General features: G+C 32.1%; 3 protein-coding genes across 5 annotated transcripts in view; all 3 read right to left on the bottom strand.

Annotated features, from left to right (window-relative positions):
- Positions 1–261: 261 nt before the first annotated feature.
- The window catches only part of LOC105208115 (gamma-aminobutyric acid receptor-associated protein), a 19,670-nt gene continuing 1,699 nt past the window's right edge, over positions 262–18,232 (bottom strand). The window contains exons 2-4 of one of the 2 annotated variants that reach the window (XM_039451195.1): positions 4,357–4,604; positions 1,551–1,748; positions 262–986 (exon numbers count right to left, since the gene is read on the bottom strand). In XM_039451195.1, the coding sequence (XP_039307129.1) occupies positions 918–986; positions 1,551–1,748; positions 4,357–4,446 (357 nt within the window). In that variant the 5' untranslated portion in view covers positions 4,447–4,604 and the 3' untranslated portion in view covers positions 262–917. Of the gene's footprint in view, positions 987–1,550; positions 1,749–4,356; positions 4,738–18,232 lie in introns of those variants that run through there. The other variant, XM_026138577.2, reaches the window with a different exon arrangement.
- Positions 8,071–9,568, bottom strand: LOC105207442 (60S ribosomal protein L22). The gene is made up of 4 exons (XM_011176882.3): positions 9,430–9,568; positions 9,025–9,159; positions 8,678–8,799; positions 8,071–8,290 (listed from the first exon to the last, which is right to left on the bottom strand). Exons 1-4 carry the CDS (start codon positions 9,436–9,438, stop codon positions 8,143–8,145), a joined length of 414 nt encoding a protein of 137 aa, XP_011175184.1. The 5' UTR covers positions 9,439–9,568; the 3' UTR covers positions 8,071–8,142.
- Positions 13,713–18,232, bottom strand: part of LOC105207443 (vesicle-associated membrane protein 2) — a 20,242-nt gene continuing 15,722 nt past the window's right edge. Inside the window, exon 5 of one of the 2 annotated variants that reach the window (XM_011176883.3) lies at positions 13,713–16,277. In XM_011176883.3, coding sequence (XP_011175185.2) covers positions 16,069–16,277 — 209 coding nt within the window. In that variant the 3' untranslated portion in view covers positions 13,713–16,068. The remainder of the gene's footprint in view (positions 16,278–18,232) is intronic. The other variant, XM_039451194.1, reaches the window with a different exon arrangement.

The raw sequence follows: 18,232 nt of genomic DNA, 5'->3' as shown, positions 1-18,232 counted from the left end.
AAACAGTTACTTCGTCACTAGAAAGAGTTCGACTACTAATGTCTTCGTTCGCATACATTGAGCACGCGCGCGCGTCAGGAACAAACAAATTAAAAATTTAGACTGTACGGACAAAACAAGACTATTGATATTGATAGCAACGTCAAGACTTCTGTCAGCAACTGATCAAGCGCATTTATCAAAAGGAAGCGGACATTAAACCAAGAGGAAGATAATATCTAAGAACGGAAGAAGAAAGAAAATACTTGGCCGTATTCTCGTCATATTTTTAATTTTTTTTTATTGGCCTTTTCAAGATATTACAGAAAATTTTTTCTCGCATATCCAACAATTTCTCTTCGTTTATTAATTAAATCATGTCAAAATAACGTATAATACATAATATTAATCTAGATTATTGAAAATGATATCACGTATAGAATTCCGTCATCTATATCATATATACTTCGAATTTATGCTTTACTAGCCTCGGAACACATCATGATCGTAATATGCAATGAAACATAAAATATGAGAATATTAGCGATGGTTGGCGATACAAAGACTTTTTTGGGGTTTTCTTTTCTTTTTTTCTTTTTTTTTTTTTAGTGGCCAGGCTAGACATTACATGATCACATAAAATTTGCACAAATTAGTCGTTCTTACGTCATACGGGTGAACTAAGTCCTCTTAGGTGACAAAGAAAAATTGGAATCCACACTTGTTTTTCATTATCCAAGGATATAGTTGTGAAGTTTTTTTTTTCGGAAAAAGCAAATGTGCAGTATCAAGACATAAAATTTCACACAAAGTATATCAATAGATGTAATTTCGTATGCTCGGTTTTCAAAAGCGTCTATGAGGACTACATTGGTAGATGGTAGATTTTTGGTTGTTGAATCCCGTGTTGTTTCGGCAATTCGCTCATCCTGCAGGGTTTAGTGGTGACCGTATACGTTTTCGTCGCTATACGCTATGTATAAGAAGAAATCCTCTTCATGATGTTCCTGTTGACAATTTTGATAAGATTAGAACAAGGAATGTAAAACATCAAAATCAAAGTACAGTAGAGTCTCCTTAACTTTGGTCTATGGGGCGATAAGAGCGGAATGCCAAAGTTATAGAATACTCTCACCACAGCACAAATCCACGAATGTGTACTCGAGCGAACAAAGTACATAGTGATTGGTGGACTCCGTGCTGTGGTGATAGTATTCTGTAAAAGGAAGGGGTATTTTCTTAGTGTTTATGAAAGTGTGAAGGAATGCAAAGATTATGGGAGCCAAAGTTAAAGAGGTTCTACTGTATCTTACTTGATAAATATCATTAGCTCTGAAGTACTACTGTAAATTTTCATCCATGATAATTCAAGTCACTATTATTTTGTTATTAAAATTATGACACTTCAAAGTAAGAGTTAATAAATTTTTTTATTAAAACAATATTAGTTATTCTAATATCTTGTTATTTATAGAAAAAAATTAAAAAAAATTCTTAGCTATGTGAATTTTCAGCCTCAGTAACATCAAAAAAATATGAGTAACATTCCAGAATATATTCATTTTAATTACCGCATAAAGAGAACCCATGGTAGCGCTTGTTGGAGGAATGATGTTGTTGACAAAGAAGAATAGGGCATCTTCGGGACGTAAATGAATCCTTTTACGAATTAAAAAGTAAAACTGACCGACAGTTAAGTCAGAGGGTACCAAATACTTCTGCTTGTCCAAATCACTGATTTTCGCCTTTGGGGCCTTCTCAACTATCACCTACAACAACATTCACATTATGTCAATCTCAAACATTTTAAAAATATATAAAAATGAATGTCAATTAATAATGTTAAGAGAATATCTTAATTAGTTTGTTGCAAACAGCAAAAGAAATTATTCTCCATTGAAATTTGCCATTTGCCTGGCAAATTATATCACTCACTTTAACAACAGCACTACTTAAAAATTGTCTTTATTTATTTGCAGAAAAAGAATTTTGATGAAAATTTATTACACACTGAGAATAAACAGATAATGATACTTTTATTCTACACTCAGCAGGCTAAATCGTTGCATTAAAATCGCATTTAAAAGTAATATTACAAAATTTCAATGATTCAAAACATTCAAGTTAAAAAATTTTATTTTTTGGGTTACGATATTGTTGTAGCAAATATTTCAGCCTACAAAATCTTAAAGGTTTAATCTTTGGCTCACTGCCTGCAAAAATCAAATTTCAAATATGCATTTAATGCTGTGAGAGAGTTTGGAATACATCCAACTGTTGAATAACAGGACTCTAAGTCCTGTAATTGGCAAACGCGAGAGAATACCGTCGAGGTAATTTCGCAATAATTTTGCATCGCGAAATGTGAAACTGTTGTCATGTGACCGGTGATTCATTCACAGCGAAGATAAACACAATAATTTTTTTCTTCTTAACGATCCTGGAGGTAGTGTGAGTTATGTTAGAAGTTTAGAGAGGACATGAATTCTAAAATAAACTACATTTTTTAAATGTTAATTGAAAACAGATTAATCTGTCAGTAATTAAGTAATATAAAAAATTAAGTAATATAAAAAAAAAGATTTTGGTAATAATAATTGAGCTTTGGTGAAATAATTTCAAATAAATGTTTGATTGATATAACCAAATATTTAGTAATTATATTAATAGTATAAACCAAATATTTATTAATTATATTAATAGTATAAACAAACAACAATAATTAATCGGTTATTAAACGTCATTAAATATTACTAAATATTTGGTCATGTTAACTGAATATTTAATTAAAATTATTTCATCAAAACTTGATAACTATCATGTGAGCTTGATTATTACTATCCAGCTCTTTTTTTTTATTATATGGAGTAGATTGATTTCATCTTTTATCTGCAAAACATTTTATCTGTATTTTTTTTCACAATCAAAATATAGAATCATAATTTTTTTAATCGAAAGAATTAGTCTTCTACACTGAGAGAAAAAAATATTTAAAAGCAAAAAAATTTTAATTGATTGAATAATTGACAAGAAAATTATTTACTCAGTGGATCCTAATAGTTTATTTATTTCTAGTCAAGTTAAAAATTTCTGAATTAAAATATTTATGTAAATAAACGAAATTATTTTTAATCAAGTAATTTTTTCTTGCAGTTCTAGAAAATATTCATTGCTATTTTTATATTCAAAACAATCAATTTTTTAAATCTAAAAATGCAATTTAATCAAGTTCAATAATATTATTATAAAATTACTTATAAAATCAGTAATAAAATGTAAAAAGATGTAAAAATGCAAAATTATACTCTTAATATTATATGTCTATTTATGTAAATATTTTTACTTAAATGGAACACATAAACATTTGCATCAAAATATATGGTTATGAAAAAATGTATTGTTTTCATTAAAAAAAAATTCTCTCAGTGTCAAGTTTAATTCGAAACATTTCGACTGACAAAAATATAGAAATACAAAATTATAAACAATGAGGTAAGTATGATCGATTTGCGGGTTTTTATTGATTTATTTGTTCATCATTTATTCAAAAAAAAGGCGAAGGGGATTAAATGAGACGCAGTTTTTGATTCTGACAGCGGGGAATTCGCGATAATTTATAATACTAGACACAAGAAATCAATGATATTGCACGTACGTACGGACTGTCATATTTCGCAAGCTCGAAAACGAAAATAAAGCTGCCTGATAACGTTTAATAAAAAAAAACGACGCCTGATAACGGAGCGCATGTTTTACCCAAACTTTCGACACAAATCCGAGGGGAAAACACGGACTTGATTCAGCGGCCAAATATTGCAAATCATCTGCGTTTTAATGCGACAAAGAGCCGAGAAATACCGCGGCCAAAGTCTATATTTCGATATCTCAGCACTAGCTGGAAAATCGTGATCGATACCCGCGACGTAAATTCGTCGACGGTAAACAGGATCCAAGCGAATCCCGAGACATTCGGGAAACCCATGCACCGTCGTCGTCGATTCCACGTCGCGAGACAGATCGATACGCGTGCGGGGGAGGACGTACGCGAGAAGCAACGCGATTTCGCCGCGTAAGTGCGCAAAAAGGAGCGAGAAGGAAGGCAGGAGAGAGAGAGAGAGAGAGGGAGAGAGAAAGACAGACACGGAGGAGAGAGGCCCTCCCGGAGAGGCGAACGGGAAGCGATATGCGACGTAGAAGACGCGAGGACGACCTTGGGCTCCCCCGAGGACACGTCGCGAAAACAGATCCACGTCGCGCGCGTCCTTCCTCGCGGAAGCTAACAATGTGTCCGAGGTATCACAGTTGGCACACACGTGTTACAGCTCGTAACGTGCGACAAAGCATCGAGGTCTCTATAGAGAGCGCGTTCGTACTTACGGGCACCCGATCGGGATATTTCCGTCGGATCTTCTCGCCCTCGGCCTTCCTCTTCTCGAACGGATGCTCCTCCTTGTATTGGAACTTCATCGTCCCGTTCGTCTGTGAGAGGACGACACGCGACGATGACGACGACGACGACGATGACGGGTCTTCTCGAGCCTTCGCACTCGCGTTCCTCTACAGTTCCCTAACTCGCCCTTCCGCACGCGCGCGCACTCTCTCCTCTCGTCTCTCTCTCTCTCTCTATATATATATATATCAGAGACTCTCGCTCTCCGGGGATGGTCACCGAATTGACACGAATACGACCCTCGACGATGACACTCTCGCGACGTCAACTCACAACAAACGCCGTTGATCGCCGTACGTCGTCGCTGCTGTTGCACCGTGACTACGTCGTGCGCGCTGCGCATGCGTTGCCGCCGCCTCGAGAAAGTAGTCCCTCTCGCTCTCTCATTTCAGCAACGCGCAACGCGCGACGACTGACGTGGACTGACGAGACGACGACATCAGAATTGATCAGAATTTAGACATCGAGCAACGTCGAGAGACATCGGCGCGAAGAGATCGCACGATCGTACGAGGAACCCGTCGCACGTTAACGCGGCGAGAGATGAGAGACGAGAAATATCAGGCGAAGGTTTCAGATACTCTCATATATGGATGACGAGCAAGTTCTCGCATCGTCGTCGCGCGCGGCTGCACCTCCTGCACCTTCCGCGTTCCCTCTCTCTCTTCTTCTGACGCGCGATTACGAGCGCTGCGTGTTTCGCAGTGTTTCGTTCTCGATGTAGAAAGTGCAGGCACGCGATGCGAATCCTGCGAGCTGCGTTCAGAAACATCGCCGGGTGCACCCAGATTTCATTCTTGTTGTTTACCAAATGTTAAACAAACAGAATAAAAATAAAATAATATTTGAGTACATTCGGACGATGTTTCTGAACACGCAGCTCTGGTGCGAGGAGCGCCAGATCGCTGCGAACCAATGGCTGCGTTCGGAGCAGCGTGTGATCACGTAACTTTTTATCTTGCGCGTGAAAAACGTGAAAAATTCCTCTATTATTTTCAATGATAAACATTTTCACTTTTCCGTCTCAGGAAAACCCCGTTACGTGATTTGTACCTAGAAGACAACGGTTGTGCAATTTATTAATGTACTTGCCAATTGCAGTATTATTTAAAATTGATTATTCCTAATTAATTTTTAAATTATTTAATTAAAAAATTACTTAATCATTAATTTAAAATATTATATGCATACATACGTATAATATATATAAATAAATTACAGTTTGTAGATTAAAGGTCGGCAGGATATTTGATATCATATTTATATTATTTTGTCTAATTGTAAAAGTATTTTGTAAAAATCCTTTTTTATTGGCTTATATTTTGTAAAGTTGCGAAACTTTTTGAAGCCGGGATTTGCAATTTGGTCTTTAAAACATAAATATAATTATAATAAATAAGATTATCTCAGTTACAACACGTTTTGAATAAGATATTAAAATAAATTTTTATTTCGTTTTTTTTTCTAAAAAAAAACGCATTTTATAAAAAGATGCAGGCAATCCATTTAATTACAAATATCTCAATTATAATTTATTAAAACTGAAAAGAAATTTGTTTTTGTAGATCTTTTCATGTTTGTCCTGCTGGCCTTTAATAAGATTAGTTCTTGCCTTAACTTTTCGCTGAATTTAACCAAATAAGCAAGAAACATGTGTTAAAACAGCATTTAGATGAAATATTGGTTTAGATGAATTTGTGTACTTATCACATTTAAAAAGCATATTAAAAAGATTATTTAATACTTTTTCAAAATCTTGTTGAAATATTTCAAAAATGTTTTGTTTCAGAAATGTTTTATCTCCAAGTCATAGTAAAAATTTATTCATATCGATGTTAAACAGTGTTAAATGTTAAATACGACATACTTGAAAAATGCGTTAAATTCTATTGAATATCGTTGTTATAACAACACGACAGTAATGATTTTATGCTTACTGGAAAGTATATATAAAAAGCAATCGTAAATAAAAGGAATTACTGTAAAGCCCTTATTAGACTACGCATTGAAGATTGAGATTGAAGATTAAAGATTGAAATTTGACCAATCAAAACAAGGAAATTTTAACTCCTTTTATTTTGATTGGCCAAAGCTCAATCTTTAATCTTCAATTTTCAATTTTCAATGCGTAGTCTGATACGGGCTTAACCGAACGCAGGCAATGCGAATATCACACGCTTCGAGAAATCGATACCTCTGTCATCGCTCTCGCCGCGACGCTTCGAGAATCGCAATCACACTCGATACTTCGAATTCCCGCGTCGGTTGGCGAGCCCGCTATCGCAACAAATCCCAGCGGAGTAGCCGTTCAAATCGTATCCGCGCACTCTCTCTCTCTTTCCCTCGCGATCGCGATCGAAATCCAAAAGCGGATTGCGCACGCAGTCGGAATATCATTTCGGGAGCGCGTATTTCGCCGAAACAATGCGTGCGATATGTTTTGCGTCGAGTGTAATGAGTGGTGGCCGTGCTGGCCGTGCACCGAACGGCGACATCGGCGTCAACGGGATCTGGCATTCAGCCGCGCAGACTCCAAGAATCTTTCTTTCTCTCACGAACGAAATTCAGAAGCGGATCGCGTACGCGGCCAGAATATTATCTCGCGAGTGCGTGTTTCGCCGAAACGATGCGTGCGATATGTTGCGTCGAGTGTAACGATCGAGTGGTGTACCGTGCCGTGGTACCTCGAGCGCCGACATCAGTGTCCATTGCAGCCGCGCGGATTTTAAGAACCGCAGATGAGCTCCGATCCTCGCGCTCTCCACCTCATTCTACTCGTGGCAGCGTAGAGGACAACGTAATCGTCACGGCCATCGCCAGGTATGTGTATTTCATTCTGGAATTGACATTACGATTATTCTTTCGCCGACGTGCGAATATTATAGTGACGAATAACGAAACGAATTCCGCCGCCATTTTATGATCTCGCGCGACGCATCGACGAGAAGATCCGTCGAGATTTCTAGTTTCGTTTTGTCATGAAAATTGAATGTTGGCTGAGAAAAACTGCGATCATGAGCGACTTCGACCGATCGCTCTATCAAAAAATAACGCTTGAAATATTTGATTATAAAAATAGAATTGATTTTATTCTGACAGGGCAGGTGAAATTTAGGATTAGGAGCGATAAATTACGTAATTAGAAATATCTGCTGCGGGTTCTGTAGATAGAACTAATCGCAAATTTGGTCAAAGCCGCGTTGGATCTTAATTCGGGATCGCCGATTTCCCGCGTTACACGATAAATTACATTCGGAAAGTGCACCGTGCACTAACGCCCTCGCCGGATCATGCGTCCAACTCGCGAAGCTATTGGTCAAAACAAGCGCAGATGATAACGTAAGCACTCTGCATAACCCTGTAAAATCTACTTCCATTTCGTTTAGGAGTAAAACTTAATTGTAGAAATAATACATATATACATTGTGAATCATTTTATAATTATACATTGTTATTTAAAGTCTTATTAAGATTTACGCTTATTAAAATTTATCACTTTTAATTTTTGTAAAAATTTATTTTATTTTTACTATGAAGTTATGGAAATGCATATCGTGAGCTGCACACAATTACAAAATTATAGTTTTAAAATATTAAAATATTAAGGATTTTTAATTTTTATGAAGAATATTTAAAACGAATTATTGGATTTTATTGTTCTTTATTAAAAGGAATATATACAGACGTGTCTGTAGTGGAAAGAATAAAAAAAATTATTCTGCGTCCTCCTCGTCGTCGTCTTCCTGACTGTTAATTTGGAAGTATCGTAATTCGTACGTTTCTTTGTCTTTCGACACCACTCGCAACCAATCACGCAACTTGTTCTTCTTCAAGTACTTCTTTGTCAAGTACTTGAGATACCTACAGCAACAGAGTTTTCCAAATCAGTGCAAATATCGCTCTTCCTGTAGCTTATAATAGCAAATGAAACAAATACAATGTTAATCATTTAACACAATAACTATTATATCAAGATATATAAGCACTCGAATTTCGAACAGCATCACGCTGGGTTATGTAAATCAGTGTTCGGCTTTCATATTCCGATAATACTTTATTGTGCAAAAAGCACATTAAAACGTCAAATAACACAAAAGTTGAGCAGCAGTCTACACAACCCTGCGTGGCGTCTGTCCAAAATTTAAATATCTGAACATACATGTTGACGTGGTAGTCAACATGTTAATATTTGCATTTCTTTCGCATATTTTATGGTTGTTGCATCGAAAGAAACACGACGCTACCCACCGCTTCGAGAAATCAACGTCGCTGTTGATGGTGAGCTTCATCTTGTTACGCTCCAGGGTAACATTGTTACCAAAGTTGTAAGTTTTGCCGTTAACCTTGATCTTTTCTTGCAAATATTTTTCCTGGAAAAAAGTACGCTATCTTATAGTAACTAGTCTCAACATTAAACGCGATAAGATATTAAAACTTCAGCGCGATTCAATAAATGTCTTCTGCAGGAGAGGTTAAGAATAGGTTAGGATTGCACTAGGCCCAAGATATGAAATGAGCAATCTCGAGAGGAAATTCTCACAGTTGGAAAAGGAAGATATTACGATTGTAGACTAAAATAATTTCATGTAACTTACAAAATTGGTAACGTCCATTATATTATCCTCGACAGGATGTGTGCAGTCGATCGTGAACTTTAGGGACACCTTTTTCTTCTGTCCCTTGCCCCGAAGGATCTGCTTTTTAATTGGGCCTTTGGTTTTTTTCGCCGGCTAAACATTCGCGAAAAAAAAAATCATTTTAACAATAATACTGGTATCGCTTCGATGGGACACGTGAAAAATCGTTCAAGGTGGTGGGATAGGACGCATGACAGAGTAGCTATAAATCCGGCTCGATCAAAGCGATCTCGAGATAAAACGAGAAACCGACGTGTCGCAATCGACAAGTCGAACGTGTTCTTTTCGTGCGTGACATTATTACCGCGGGATTCTGCCATAATTATGAATAATTGTCGTATTTTCGTCGGAGCAAAAACTTACCAGAACCATGTTTACGTGTATACGATGAACGAAAGAACCCGAGGAACTAACTATACGGCGTTGCAGTCGTTGCACTCGTTGTAGTCTTCTATGCTAACAGCAGATGTCAGCACTAGTACAGAGAAGCGGGAAAAGCCTGATAAAGGTCGGTCTATTTCGATTAATTATAAAAAATAAAATTAATGAATTGCGATTAAATGTATGTATGTATTATATAGTTATTACCAAATATGAAACTTAAAACTGATTGTACTATTTTTTCTCTTGTTCATTTTCTACAAATTATAATTTATGTATGTAAAATAAATAATACATTTAATTAATAATTTAATAATTTTTAAATTGAAACGATTAGATTAGTAATTGGTTTTGAGTTTTGCAATTGACAATTCATAAATTTAATTAGCTGATTTTCTAAGTTATTTGAAATAAATATGTAATTAAATCAAAAACGTATATCTCTTTATTGAACTAGCTAAAATCTGTGTTATTTATTTTTTATTATTTAATCTGTATTATTTTTTGTTGCAGATCATAATGAGAAATACGACTGGTGATGGTATTGGTGAGTAGCATAGGGTACAGGTAATGATTTATATTAAAATCGATTTCTAAAATCAGTGCAATTAATTTTTTTATATAGACTTTTTACATGCAAATGTAATTTTTGTGTACGAAGTGTAGAGAATGAGTTGAGAGAGAATAAGTCATATTCCTCTTTGAAAACAAAATTTTAATTTTATTTTATATTAACATTCTTATTATGTACAAAAAAGTTATAAATAGATGTTTAGAGATTTAAATTCGTAAAAAATTTCGCAAAAAAATCAGAAATCTTTGTATTCGATTAATTAATTACAGTTTTGCAATTAAGTTTCGAGTAAAAATCATACAAATTTTATTAAATTCGCTAGTAACATTTTCACAATTTTGCGACAAAAATGAAAAAATTTTATTAATTCGTAATTATTAATTTGCAATTATTTTATATTTTTAAAATAATTTTTGTATTTCGATTTTTTCATCTTATTTGTTATAATCTTAAATGATATTCGCAAAAGAATTGCGAAATTGAGCTTTGCATGAGAAACTGCAAAGCAAAATAATTTTTGCAAAAATAAATTGCGAAGAAAGACAATTTAAAAAATTGTGTAACATTAAATTAAATATATTATATATAATTTGCAAGTTTTGTTTGCTTATAAATATGTGCTTTAAACTTCAAACTTTATTTATAAATATATTGCAATAAATTATTGTTAATAGTATTCCCGTTTTTTATTTGTCATAAACATTTTTTTTTTAATAACGCAGAGTAGATCGTAAATTTTGCATTGCGAGTGCTTTGTGTTAAGTGAAATTTAGACTACAATGGACACGTAAAATTGTTTTGACTCGATCCGTATATTTTGTTTTATAACAAATATTTTTTAAATATTGTGAAATACATGAATTATTAAATTATTAAGTTCAGTAAAACTGCAACTCCGCGGATTTCGCATCACGAGTGTATTAATTAATGTGAATTAAAGTGCATGTTATATCGTTGGAAAAAATGCGAGGAGATTTTTTATACCACTTTGTGGTTTCACTGTTGCAGATGCATGTGATTGCAGCGGAGGATGCATCGGTGGACATCAAGGGATGTGCAAATCAATGAGCGCTCATACTCAATTAGTTTTACAATCGATCTTTTTTAGCTACATTTCTTAACTTTTCCTATACATTTTACGTTTTGCTCTATTATTTTATATAATACAATATTAAAACATCATCGTTATTAATTATTTCACACAATAAATTATTAAAAGGTTTTAATATAAAATTATAGTAACATATACAATGTAGCTAAAAAGAATAAATTATATTGCATGTGTAGTAAATAAAGTTTGCAAAAATTGCACTGATTTTTCAGCAAACAAGATGACGTCAAATGACGTCTAAATGACGTCTTATTGAAATTAGAGATGTCATTAAAATGTTATTAAGACGTCATTAAACGTCACCTTGTTTGCTGGGTAGTAACTGCATGAGTAGCAGGGATGGGCATGATCGACATTTAATGATTGACGATTGATGAATAAAAATTTATTCGTTATTCGGCCTCTTGTAAATAATGAATAAAAATTTATTTGTTATTTGGCCTTTTATAAATGATAAATAAAAATTTATTAGTTATTTAGTCCCTCGTAAATAATGAATAAAAATTTATTTATTATTTAGTCACTTGTGAAAAATGAATAAAAATTTATTTGTTATTCAGTCTCTTGTAAATAATGAATAAAAATTTATTCGTTATTCAGCTACTTTTAAATAATAAATAAAAATCTATTCGTTATTCGGCTTTTTGTAAATAATAAATAAAAATTTGTTTGTCATTCAGCCACTTGTGAATGATGAATGATGAATGATGATGAATTTAATCATTATTCAGCTACTTGAAAATGACGAATAAAAATTTAAACGTTATTTAGTTATTCTTCAATAATGAATAAGCACTTATCCTTTATTCAATACAACTTAAATAAGGAACAAAAATTTATTTTCTTATTTAATTCTCTTTGAATAACGAATTAAACGATTGAAATTATTATTATTATCTTGTGATGGTCACCAGGAGTCTTTTGGATCTCACGCTAACTTTAAGAATGCACAAACCATTCAAAATCAATCAATCTTCTATGAAACTAATTTTTATCTGAAAGTATACTAATTTGAGAATACACCCATAAATTTTTGTTGAATTATCTTAAAAATTAAAAATTTTATGAATATTTTTGTAAAAAAGTCAAATTTTGCAGTTTTTTTTATTTGAATTTTTTCATTATGTTAAACGCATATTGAAAACTTCCCTAGATTTTCAATCGCTTACTGTGTGAAAACGAAATGAGAAAAAAGATTCGGGTTAAGTGGAAAAAAAGTCTTCTCTATCGGCTGCTACAATTGACCAACTTCATTGCTTAATTAAAATAAAATGGTACTAAAGTAAAGTTTTTTTTCGAGAAGGTCTCCCAGACCTACTTATGTTTAAGGGTTAAATTTATAGTTAGAATAGTTTTGTAAAAAAGTCAAATTTTGCAGTTTTTTTATTTAAAATTTTTTATTTATGTTAAATTCTAATTAAAAAAAAAAAATTATTAGATGATAAAGAACAGACCTTAAGGTATGTCCAATAAAATTTTTGCGACAAAATTTCAAAAATCTGGCAAATAGCGACTGATTTTGTACAGAGGAGTCCAGTGGACCGTATGTATGTGACCGTTATGTTATTATTTGGAAATGTTACCATTACGGGTTATTTTTATTCTATAAATTCTGTAATAAATGTTATAAATATATTATATTAAAAATTTTTTTAATTATGTTAACCAATAATGATTTTTTCAAATGCTCTTTTACATTTTTTAATTATTAGTATAAAATCATTTTAAATTATTAAAATATATATATTCAGTTAATGCTAAGGTAGTTATTTGTTACGAACAAAATTATAAATTAACTTTTATTCGTTACTCAGAATTTATAGAATAAAAATAATAATAATTTCAGTCGTTTTATTTTGTTATCATTTTGTTTTTGTTTTGTTATTAAAAGAGAATTGAATAAAAAAATAAATTTTTGTTTCTTATTCAAGATGTATTGAAGAAAGGTTGTATTAAATAAGTAATTATTCATTATTCAAGAATAACTAAATAACATTAATTTATTCGTCATTTTCAAGCAGCTAAATAATGATTAAATTTTTATTCATTATTCACAAGTGGCTGAATAACCAATACATTTTTATTTATTATTTATGAGATGCTGAATAACGTATAAATTTTTATTCATCATTTATAAGAGGCCGAATAACGAATAAAATTTTATTCATTATTCACAAGTGGCTGAATAACGAATAAATTTTTATTCATCATTTATAAAAGACCGAATAACAAATAAATTTTGATTCATTATTTACAACGGGCTGAATAACAAATAAATTTTTATTTGTTATTTGCAAGAGGCTAAATAACAAATAAATTTTTATTCATTATTTACAAGAAGCCAAATAAGAATAAATTTTTATTTATTAATTTTTTATTATTTAAATAAAAAATTATTTAATAATGCCCATCCCTGATGAGTAGATATTTATACATTGTCACACTGACAAATTTATATTTTGTACATCATCCTTAACATTGATTATTATAAAATAATTTTCTCTGCATTCACGATATTAATCTACGAATTTTGTATTACAAACTTTTGTCATGACGACAAAGAAAAGCACACAAAAGAACTGCTTCTTGTAATGTTATTTATTTAAGCCTAGCATACAATAATATCTATGGGGGGTACAGTATTTCTATTATATAATATAGATCTGTTCTCTTTTTTGGTGAGATATACAGCTGAAGGAATATTGCAATTTAATATAATTTCGATATTCATACACAATATTATATTAATAGTCTAAGTGTCAAAGCATCCTGTAATAGCTATATACTTACAAATCTAATTTTAGTTATTATCGGTAGACAATTTGTCGAATCTGAATTTATCACGTGAAAGTAGCAACGTGTAGCGTTTTCTATAATAAAGATTAGTAACATCAATTCTTCTTCTTTCAAATGGCAATTAATTTAAAATCTCTAGCTGAAAGACGCCGAGAATTAATTTAGCCAAAAATTTTGTTTACGCAAAAGTAAAAGAATAATGAAGAATATTACGATGATAAAATAGTAAAATGTATCACTTTTTAATATCACGTTTTAACATCTTTGGAAATTCTAGCTTTGAATATTCGTGTTTATCGCATATTATCAATCACTATGTTAATGTTTGAAAATGTAGGAATCAATTATTAATTTTCCTATAATTCGATTATTTTCTATAATACATTTACAAGCTGACTTCCTCGTTTGTTTTTGTAGAAGTCAATTTTTGAATCTATATGAAATATTCTTAGATAATATTTTAAAGTACATATATAACATAAACATGGCTTTAAAAAATAATAAATTCAAATATACGCTATATTATAAAGAGTAAAATTAATAACTCGTATAAATAAATAATTAAATCGTGCAAAAAGTGTGGTTGAAGAGTCGTTCGTTGCAATAAAATTATATTAAAATTTTTTACGTTAAATAATTTTCGTAATCACGGCGAATCATAGAACTGCGTCGTAATTAATCAATCGTGAATAGACTAGTACAATAAATGAATTTGGCGTCGAAATCCGTTCCACGTGTATCCAGAAAGCCTATTGTCGAAGACAATCTTTTATAAATGTACAGGCAAGCATAGAAATCATCACTTACGTCCACGTAACACTTTGTACGTGACGCACACACCTGACAATTTTACATTTTTCTCGACGATCAAAAGTGAACCTGATACCTACGTCAATTCTTTTAATCGTTATTTATGATTCTTCCTATTATCATCTCTCTCGCATTTTGATTCGATATTTAACATATGAATAATTCATGTATTTATATATATGTACATAGATTTAATCTTACATTAAGAATTCGTAATAATGTATGTACATATACATGTACATACATCGATACACGTGTTTCCTCGCTGTACGTTTTTTTGTATCGACTAGCTGAGCGGAATTTAGGTTCGTAGGGCCCTTCGTGTACTCTCGTTGAAAATAAAGCCTTCGTCGATTTTCTAATGGAGCAGCCTATGGTACAGATGGTTTAACTCTTTCTTCACGAACGACTGGTCGATATATCGCTTCTACTTAAACAACTTAAAATTTGACTACGAGATCAACAAGATGCAAATATATAATCGAAGAGAAATTAGTGAATAAAAGCATGTGAAAAAAGACAATTTGCGACTAAATACTATTACATACGCAGATCGAAGAAAAAGTTGCACCATAACTATCCTACAAGCGCTACAATATTATTTAATATTAAATAATATTTTTGAAATATTAATTAATATTAATAGAAAGTTATATGTCTACTCTTGATAATATTATATGAATATTATATGAAAAATAAATAATATTATTTACTTCAATATTTTAAATTATCGGGAATATTATCACTTTTAAATGTAACAATTATAAAATTTATAAATACTTTATGCATAACAATTCACATTAATTTTTTACCAAAACAATATTCGTAGAATATTTTCATAACATTCCACGGCTATTGAAATAATATACTACAAATATTGTATAAAAACGGACATATAACTTTAATACAATATTCCCATAATATTGAAATAATATTAAAAGTATCAAATAATATTCTCGGAATATTATTTTAATATCGCTTTAATTTTGAATAATATTCCTATAATATTCTAAGAATATCGTAGCGGTTATAAGATATTAGTTTTCACAACGTCATACATCGATAGGTAAAAAAACAGGTCAATATAAAAATAATCAATAATCGCGCGGTAGTCGAAGGGTTTCGACGTAAAGACGAAGTAAGTCTCTAATTTCTGAGATTCGTTTTAGTGGATACTGTGGAGTTACCGGATTCTTCCACCGTGCCCTTCGATGATCCGAACGAATTGATCGCCGAAGCGATTATGTCGACCAGTTATTTCCGCGGATGAAGATGTTCTCCTTTATTTCCTTCTTCCCCTTTTTGTCTCTAAGTGTCGCCACCACGTTGTTTATATGACGCTGCGTATATCGGTGTCCAGGCTACTGACGAACGTCTTGCTGGCGGCCTGTCCACTACCATCACCCCCTGCACCACTCGTCGCTCCTGCTGCACTCGCTGCGGCACCCGAAGGCATACCGGGTATCGGCGCATTACCTTGCATCATGTTTGGATAGAATTGTTGTTGTTGGGCCGGCGCCGATTCCGGCATGAATTTTGCTGAAACGTTCAAATAAAAATTATGTTAGTTTCCAATGTTGGTATGTACATACATCACAGAGCATTTCAGACTGATAAAACGTAAAACGATAACGATGATCGATACGGAAAATCTTTTGCATATTGGTATATTAAATGTAACAACTTTTCCCTACACAAGATAATTTTTTAAATGTTTGAGGAGAGTTTTATTCTATATTCAAGAAGGATATCTCACTATCTCGATATATCAAGCGAGCGAGTTTGAACTAACATATGAATGAACAATTTGTTTCAGTGAATCGGCAATATGATCGGCACTGTTCGCAAGTTGTTTATTCGTATTCCTTCATGTTAGTTCCCTTGGTCCCACTGGATCTGAATTATTTTTTTTTTTTATACTAATATTGAAGAACAAAATTGATATATTGATTAATTTGTTGGCTACCGTTGAGCATGTAAAGGTGATAGAATTTCAATAATATAATAATAGGATATATTATTAGAATCTTTCTTAGAGGTAAGAAAAGAATTCTTACAATAAGACATTTAAGAATAATACGATCGTGCAGTTATCGTGGAGATTTACGCCTTGAGAGTTTCAATTGAATGCAATTGATAGATTCGAAGAAAAAGGTGTGGCGTATAAGTGAAAAAATTGTAACTATTAAGAGGAGCCAAGAATAAATAGAGAAAATGGCAAACAATTTCTCTGTCAATCGTTCTCTGTATCTGAACCGAAGGATATCTATCTTTTATCTACGGCATAAAAATAATATGTCGTACTTGATATCTTTTATTCTCACACTTTTATAACGATTAACACATAGAAACACATAATTTGGACGAATGAAAAATATACAGGTTATACAACGCTAAAACGCAGAAATTGATAATTTCATTTGTCTTTTCTTTTTTTTTTTTTTAACAGTTGTGTGTTATATTACAGAGTGTTCTCTCTCTTTCTCTCTCTCATTCTCTCTTTCTCTCTCTCTCTCTCTTTCTCTCAAAGTGATTTTATTCCGTTAGATAATAGTGTGTATTGTCGCATTTTACTTTAAATCTCGACATGTATGCGCGCGCCCGACATTATTTATACATTAACGTTAAATTGGAACAGTTGTACGAATGGACAGCGAATTAAATAATTACGAAGCGACAGTAATTAGACACATATATATCAGTGATGTGTCTTCTACTTTCGATCATATGATACGCAGAAAACGTAAATTTATCATATTGCATAATTTAATTACTTTATTGCTAACACAGCGATGATTCCCTGATGGCGTAAAAATGATGATAAGTTGAATAATGAGGGAAGTACACATTTTATATAACTATCGCACATAACAGAAAAGAACTCTTGTAAGAAGGAACGCAGAATAAATAAAAAGACGTGTTTATTAAAATGATTGTTTTTTGGTATTACAAGACCCTCAATTATAATAAATATAATTGTGGGATTGCCGCAATATTAATAAATAGAAGGTTTCAAAAATTTAAAACGCAATAGGGTTTAATTATAAAGAAATATTGATCGTATATTTACCAATAAATAAAGAATTGTGAAAATAATTTAATTATGAAGATACAACTTTAAATTATATATTTTTTAATATTTGATTTTATTATATTAAAATGTACTAAAAAAAAATCACATGATTGTCAATTAAAGGAGGTACACAGATTGAAATCAAGTAGGAAAAAAAATTAAGTACTTAACGGAGTAGAAAAATAAAAATAAAAAATCTACGCACCGGAGGGGCATACAACAGCAAATTATTTATTGTTCTTACCTCTTGGTAAGGATTTACTCACCTCAGGATTTTATATGTATTAAAGGTGGAGTCTATAATGTTGTTCTTTCTGAGGAGCGTATTGTAATGCGTACGTTTAAACCTTCTTACCCCGGAACTTCTTTCTGTAATCGGATGAAGCTTTTCTCTTCGTTTTCTTTTATATGCAGCATTAAT

The sequence above is a fragment of the Solenopsis invicta genome, chromosome 6 (genome assembly GCF_016802725.1).
Source record: "Solenopsis invicta isolate M01_SB chromosome 6, UNIL_Sinv_3.0, whole genome shotgun sequence".
Classification (NCBI taxonomy): Eukaryota; Metazoa; Arthropoda; class Insecta; order Hymenoptera; family Formicidae; genus Solenopsis; species Solenopsis invicta.
The sequence above is the reverse complement of the archived record's forward strand: the minus strand, read 5'-3'. Positions and strand labels throughout refer to the sequence as shown.

Bases quoted from the DNA above. Each gene is read 5' to 3' on its own strand.
- LOC105207442 (XM_011176882.3), bottom strand. The intron at 8,800-9,024 runs GTAAGTTACATG...ACTTTTTTCCAG, and splicing joins TAATGGACGTTACCAATTTT to GAAAAATATTTGCAAGAAAA. The intron at 8,291-8,677 runs GTGGGTAGCGTC...CTGTTGCTGTAG, and splicing joins GACGTTGATTTCTCGAAGCG to GTATCTCAAGTACTTGACAA.